This window comes from Sinohyriopsis cumingii, chromosome 18, assembly GCF_028554795.1.
Source record: "Sinohyriopsis cumingii isolate HCF-2022 chromosome 18, ASM2855479v2, whole genome shotgun sequence".
Classification (NCBI taxonomy): Eukaryota; Metazoa; Mollusca; class Bivalvia; order Unionida; family Unionidae; genus Sinohyriopsis; species Sinohyriopsis cumingii.
In genome coordinates, this window is record NC_142978.1 from 49146893 (window position 1) to 49154809 (window position 7917).

The window sequence follows — 7917 nt, forward strand, 5'->3', positions numbered from 1 at the left end:
GCACAAAAATGAATTGGCCACTTTAGCTGGAGTCACCTGGGAAACTATTGATGATGAGACAATTATCAAGTGCAGAATTTCACAGGGATCTCCCACAGATGTCTATAAGCAAATTGTCTTTTGTTTTTCTAAACTAACATTACAAGTTCATCAATTCAGTAGAGCAATCATGCTTCTACTGGGTGACAGAGGTAGTCATGCTTCTACTGGGTGACAGAGGTAGTCATGGTTCTACTGGGTGACACATGTAGTCATGCTTCTACTGGGTGACAAAGGTAGTCATGTTTCTACTGGGTTACTCATGTAGTCATGCTTCTACTGGGTGACAGAGGTAGTCGTGCTTCTACTGGGTGACAGAGGTAGTCAAGGTTCTACTGGGTGACATAGGTAGTCATGCTTCTACTGGGTGACACACGTAGTCATGGTTCAACTGGGTGACAAAGGTAGTCATTCTTCTACTGGGTGACACATGTAGTCATGCTTCTACTGGGTGACACAGGTAGTCATGCTTCTACTGGGTGACACATGTAGTCATAGTTCTACTGGGTGACACATGTAGTCATAGTTCTACTGGGTGACACATGTAGTCATGGTTCTACTGGGTGACACATGTAGTCATGCTTCTACTGGGTGACACAGGTAGTCATGCTTCTACTGGGTGACACAGGTAGTCATGGTTCTACTGGGTGACACCTGTAGTCATGCTTCTACTGGGTGACACGTGTAGTCATGCCTCTACTGGGTAACACGTGTAGTCAAGGTTCTACTGGGTGACACAGGTAGTCATGCTTCTACTGGGTGACACAGATAGGCATGGTTCTACTGGGCTGTCCTCTTATGTGCTCCCCTATTGTGATGTAATCAGGTAATGGAGAAAGACATTATTTTAGTAAATTATGTTTATTCAATAATACTTAACTGATCACATTATAATTAATCCCTTCTACCCTTCCTCACAATGCAAGCATCCTTTATGGTGTCACTCAAATAAAAAACTGGTTTAATTCAGATGTAATGGTCACCACCTAGCAGGCAGAAAGTGGAGTTAGCCTGTGTGAGTTGCTTTCTTTTGTCTTTCTGAGGTAGCAAAGAAATTTATCCATAATGAAACGTGATCAGGTAAGTATTATCAGAGAAATGTAATTTAATACAAAATCTGCATTCTCTGTGGTTAATTTGTCTATTACTAGCAGGCAGTAGTTACATGTTTAGATGCAGTTGTCTCTCTTGTTTGTCTGCCTATTAACTGACAGTGGTTAGAAGTTCAGAGAAAGTTGTTTTTCACTGGTTAATTTGTCTCTCTATTAATAGTTGGCAATTATATATATATGTATACTCTCTCCATTAAGAGGTTTCTAGCAGCACATGGTCATCCATCTTGAAAATCATTTTATCTTTATATAACACTGAAGACTTCTTATGATGCCTAGTTGGATCTAAAGAAAATGGTGCTGATCTGATACCCATATCACTGCCACAGTGGCCATTGTGAAAATCTTGTTATGGATACTCATCCTGGATAGATATTCATATGAACATGAGGCTTTCACTAAAAGACCTTTTATGATGTCTAGATGATTTTTTTTTTTTAAAGTGACAATATGTTGTCCAATATGGCCTCTATGGCAGCCATCTTAAAAATCTAATTATCAGAACTTTTCATGAACAGAAAGTCATATTGAGACAGGATTTTTGCTAAAAGACTTTTTGCGATGTCCAATTGGTCTGAAATGAACATGGTGCTAATCTTTATGGCAATCACACAACAACCTTCTCATGGGATGGTGGTTATTTCCGGGGTTTTCCTGGGTTCTTCCTCCACCATTAATACTGGCCGCCATGTATAGCCTATCGTGTGCTGAAAAATTGCGTTAAACCCTACAACAACAAAAACAACAACAACAACACAACAACCAGCTTGAACATTGTGCTGTTGGTAATCTTGAATGGATGGTCTTATTAAATTGAGGTTTTCAGTCAAATACTTATCATGTCTAGTTGGTGCTAAATAAAAGTGATGCTGATCTGACATCCAATTTAGCCACCACATCATTTGTCTTGAAAATCATGTTATTGTAATCACTATCCATCCTGTATGGATGGTCCTATCAACATGAGGGTTCTTATGATGCTTTGTCACCCAGATGAAATGATGCCAGTCCAACATCCAATAGGACTGTCACAACCATCTTGAAAAACATTTTATTGCTACTTATCATGAACAGAAAGTTTTACTGACATTGTGTTTTGTGCCATTAGTCTTTTGATGATGTCCAGTTTGTCTTCATCGAAAATGATGCTGAACTGAGGTCTAATATAGGTCAATGTGACCAGCTTGATAATCTTTATATTACAGCTTCACTTGAATGAAAGGTCATATCAACTTGGGGTTTACACTAAAAGACTTTTTTTGTTTTGTTGACCCTAAATTAAAAGATTTCTGATCTGACATCAACTGTGTTCATCTTAAAAATATTTGTTTTGGCTACTCATTTTAAATGGAAAGTCATTTCGACATGGGGTTTTCATCACAAGAGTTCATATCATATGGTGTCTAGTTAATCATAAATTATAATGATAGTTATCTTGAAAACATTATCTCTACTCCTCCAAGATGGATGGTATATTAACATGTAGTTTTCATCAGTAGCCTTCTTATGATACCTAGTTGGTCCTAAATGAAAATGGTGCCAGTCGTACATCCAATATGGCTACCCCAACAACTGCCATGAAAATCTTTTTGTCAGTACTCCCTTGAATGGATGGTCATTATAACATGGAGTTTTCACCAAAGACTACTAATGACATCTACTTTGTATTGGATGGAAATGGGTGCCAATCTGACATCCAATATGTCTACCACATATTTAGTCCCGAGTTATTATCTTATTGTATCTATTTGTATGACCCTTACTTCGGGGTAGATATTCGGCTAAGAGCAATGCTAGGAAATGCACACCAACTTACCTACCTTATGCAGTTGCCTATCAGCCAAGTTCAACTGCAAATAACATAGACCCTGACCAGCAGCCACATAATGTGCCAGAAGATCAAGGTCTGTGTTGTTTGGTCTACTGATTACTCATCACAAATTGCATACACCCAGACTGACACATCATGTGATAACAGATCTTGGTGTTTGCAGCTGGATTTGACATATAAGAAAGTATATTCTGTAAAGAATATTTTGGTGCATGTGGATTGCTTGGACCTGTAACTATGCAAAAAGTTAAACACACCATTTTACAAGGAATCATTATTAAGAATGCAATTTTCAGTGATAAGCTGACACCTACTTTGAAGAACTTTTATAAAACTTGCCTCCCCCCCCAGTCTTATCATGGATAAATATTGGAATTATAGATATGAAAGAAATTATTTTGTGAAAACAGAATTGGTCATTATCATGTTATTTGTGACAACACCATACTTGCATCAAACAAATAAAATATTATTTGATCTTTAAGCAATATTTTAAAAAATTGAAATAAATGAGAAATCATACAGATACTTGTAATACATGTTGCTTTTTTTTCAGGACTACACCAGTGGGGAACTTGTTACTGGTGACTTGAAAAAAGAGTTGATCACAGTTCTGCAGAAACTTGTTTCAGAGCACCGTGAGAAAAGAGCACAAGTCACGGATGAAATTGTTAAACAATACATGACACCCAGAAAGCTAGCTTTTGACTATTAACATGGGATATGTCTCAACATTCTGTTACATTATACTTGCTGCACTATCTGAACCAGAATCTCTAATTCTCTTAGAAATGAAAAGACCTGCATAAAATAATTAGTTCTTGCAGATGAGCTGTAGTACAGATGACTAATTTAGACACATAATCAATGTTAGTACAGATGACTCATTTAGACATGTAATTTGACTGTAGTATAGATGACTAATTTAGACATATAATTTGACTGTAGTATAGATGACTCATTTAGACATATAATTTGACTGTAGTACAGATGACTAATTTAGACATAATCAATGGTTGTTTGTTCAGAGTTACTCAACAGGGCATGAATGTGGATAATGTACATCTTTATTATGATTGGGACATTTTTAATACATTATAAAATGTACCAAAGTTTAGAACTATGGTGACAAATTACTCCAATAAAAAAAGCAGAATAAATTTATTTTTATAATTATACTGGTTTAGTCACATTCATGGTCTTTAGCAAGAAGAGTTAAAATTGTAAATCATTTTCTAAGAAAAAGTTATGAAACATTTCTGAAGTATTACCTACTAATAACTTATGATAGAGATACATTCACTATGGATATTACCAGCTCTTACTACTACTACTACTACTACTACTACTACCAGTGATGATGATGATAATAATGGCTTTGAGTAGGATGACACATCAACTTTCAAGGACAGGATACCATATCAACTTTCAAGGATCAAGCCTGTTGTGCGACCGTCATTGACTGCATGGGTAGACATTAATAATCTTAAAGCACATGTATCTCTTCTGCTGTCTTTCATATTATGTGACAAGAATTAAAATGTACACTATGCTAGTATTAAGTAAAATATGTGATAAAATTTGAACTAGTCCTATTAAAAGATAAATGCAGTTGCACAAGTAGGACTAACTGTTGTTAAATATGACTGTTACTTTTATGATCTATGTATGGATATTATAATAATATATAATAATAATAATAATAATAATAATAATGCTTTATTTATAGAGGGTGACTCATTAGTCAAGGACTATTCTCCCTTGGGGCCCTCTTAAATAACAATGCACATTATACGAAGATAGCAATAATTAGTTTTATTTTAACATGTTTAGTATTAAAATGCTAAATTCAAATCTTTATGGTATTGGGGCACACAGTGTATATGCAATCCTAAATGCTTGTTTTTAATACTTATTAGTAGTGTGAAAATAATATTTTAGTAAACCAGTTTTGCTTTAAAAAATTACCCTTCACATGTGTGTCACATTTTTCTCACCATCTCCCTCACTTGAAATCAAGTGTGGATCGCAAAAGGAGGGTTATCTAACATGTTGCATTGTAGAAGTGAAAAGATTTCTGATGAGATATGTTTGTGGATAATTACATTCCTGATTGTATTGACAGACTTATTGTTGAACTGGTGCAATACTAACTGGATGGTTTCAAAATCTTGGCTTCAAAGGTCACTTCTTTTACTCTAGTTTCTCTGTTGAATGCATATGATACAAAGTTATGATTGTAGATAATGCATTACAAGTATATACAAAATTTAGTCATGTAACAATTTAAATAAAACTTGTTTTTCATACAAATGCTCTTGAGTTTTTATTGTCAAAATGTGTGAAAAATACTCTAAATATAATCTGAATTGGATCATATTTTAGCCATGAATAAGTACATACCATGATTGTGTATTGATTATATTTTCACAAGGATTGTTTACATCATGATTGTGTATTGATTATATTTTCACAAGGATTGTTTACATCATGTTCTCAGCATCATTGTTTGAGAAAATAAATAGTTGGGCACAAATGCAAATATACATATGTATTTGTTGACAGAATATGTGAAATAAGACATATTTTAATTTTTGGTGGTGGGGGAGGTTGTGATTATTTAAATCACTAATCACAGGTGTATTTCAGTTTCAATTACAGTTCATGGAACAACAGTTGGAACTCAGAGTTTGTCATTAAATTAGGGATTTTGAATCTAGTAGAAGATTTACTTTCCCAGTAAATAAATAGATTTTCAATAGTTTTGCTAAAAAATCTAAATTCAAATTGTAATTATGTATAAATATATATGAAAATAAAACAACTGAAGTTTATGACATTAGAAAAGGGGAAAACAACATGTCAGATCTAACAGGTTTGAGCAGTAATAATTGGCTAAAATACAATGTAAATATGATCATTTAGAATAATTTTTTAAGGAATATAACTTTATGGAATTGTGTTTTAAAACGACACACAATTTTTGGATAGAATAATCTATATATAAATTGTTACATTTAAATTGCATTTTACTTTGTGTCAATATAGAAACACATGTATGTTTTCTGAGTGTAAAGTACTGCTTGGTCATGTTTCCACTGTTTGTTTAAGTATTCTTCTGAAACATTTTGTTCTATATGTGTGGTCTCTGAGATATATTGTCCTCAGTTTAGTTTCATATTAGCATATATTGATTAAAGACGCTGATACATTTACTGTATGTAAAATTTAGGTCATTGTTTCTGCCAGTAAGTATACAGCAGTGCTTGGACAAAACCAGATAAAAGGATTTTGATGGAACAACTGATTTTTGCAAAGCCAGTCTTTGAGAAATCTTAAAACATTGATCAGCATATGTAAAGTATGGCAAATTTTGTGTTCAAGAAAAACCTAATTCCTTACAAAAATCATTAATAAATAATTAACATGTATTGTGATCAATTGATGAACTTGTATATGTACGTGTTATTAGAAAATACAAAACATACCGTCCGATAAGTTCATGTTATGCATTATTTATAGCTGCATTTCCCTTTGCAAAGTCACCATCAAACAATTTTGTTCCAGTTATTTTATATCCATTAGTTTATAAGTCAAATCCGTCTGTAAACTTCAGAGACCCAGATATGCCATCACATAATGAGCCAGCAGATCTGGGTCTATGCAGTTTCTTATGTGTAAGGCAGTTACTTGCATTACTTATGAATAAGGCATACATATTGTATCTTAGCTTGCAGTACTGTGGCATGTACCATAGATCCTCGCTTATAAGTCAGTGTTTTGCTTTACTGTAAAACTTTATTCATGCAGAGTAGGGGTCATATTTTAAGCACAACAAAAACAAATTTGATAAATCTAATGTGGAAACTCCAGATGTTGGCAGTACATAAAAATACTGTCAATTCAAACAGTTTTACTTTTAATGTCACTATTCCCATTTAGAAATGTATATATGGTATACAATTTGTTTATCTGTTTCATCATGGTGTTCATTACACAGTAGTTGTATCTTAAGTTATTTGTAATTTGAAATAATACCAGTAAGATAAGTGAAGTATCTATCAATGTTGTTTACCATGGATGTTTACTAATTAGTATATTGCTTCCTTTTTTGTGCAAATCCAAACAACCTGTATTTGTGTGAACATTTGTGTTTTGCTGTATAAATACTGTTTGATGCAATAAAAGTTTTGATTTAATTTGTATTTTCCTGTATTTAAGTTAGATTTAATTCCCAAGTGAAATTTTACAAGTTTTCTGCCAGCATGCTGGCCTAAAAAGGTCTTGTATTGTAAATGCTGCATGCACTATGTTTTCAGGTTGACAATCCTTTTGATCCAGCCGCAAATGTATTACTTGTTCTACAATGTATTGTACATGTTTGAATTAATCCCTTAGTTTGTACGGGCAGCACCCTCACTGTCTTCCCACATGACAACACTTTGATAGAGCCACAAGTTTGATACTTGACAAGTAACATGGGTAGTTATCTGAACTCCCTGTGATCTTACAGTTTGATACTTGACAAGTAACATGGGTAGTTATCTGAACTCCCTGTGATCTTGCTGCACAATTGACATATGTTCAGATGCATCCTTTAATAGATTTCATACAGTTTGATCATACAGTTTGATCAAAGTATTATTTACATAGCCCAAGCTTATTCTCTGCATAAGCAACCACATATGACAGTGAAGTTAAGGAAACAGATGATATTTACGATTAGATTACGATGATTTACCAAGACTAGATGATGAAGAAGAATTTCAGAACTTTATCAGACGATGAGGATGAATTCTTGGACTTTGTACCAGATGATATTAGATATTTACATTGATAGGATACTTTGAATCACAAAAATCTGGACTTGACATTCATTGTTTATTTGTAAGATGTGTGGAGGTAACATATTATGGGATATTCTGAATCAAATTT

The 7917-nt window shown here is 33.8% G+C and overlaps 1 protein-coding gene across 1 annotated transcript in view; it reads left to right on the forward strand.

Annotated features, from left to right (window-relative positions):
- Positions 1 to 7181, forward strand: part of LOC149776594 (tryptophan--tRNA ligase, cytoplasmic-like) — a 40197-nt gene extending 33016 nt beyond the window's left edge. Inside the window, exon 8 of the mRNA XM_089941076.1 lies at positions 3539 to 7181. Coding sequence (XP_089797202.1) covers positions 3539 to 3697 — 159 coding nt within the window. The 3' untranslated portion in view covers positions 3698 to 7181. The remainder of the gene's footprint in view (positions 1 to 3538) is intronic.
- The last annotated feature ends 736 nt before the right edge of the window (positions 7182 to 7917 follow it).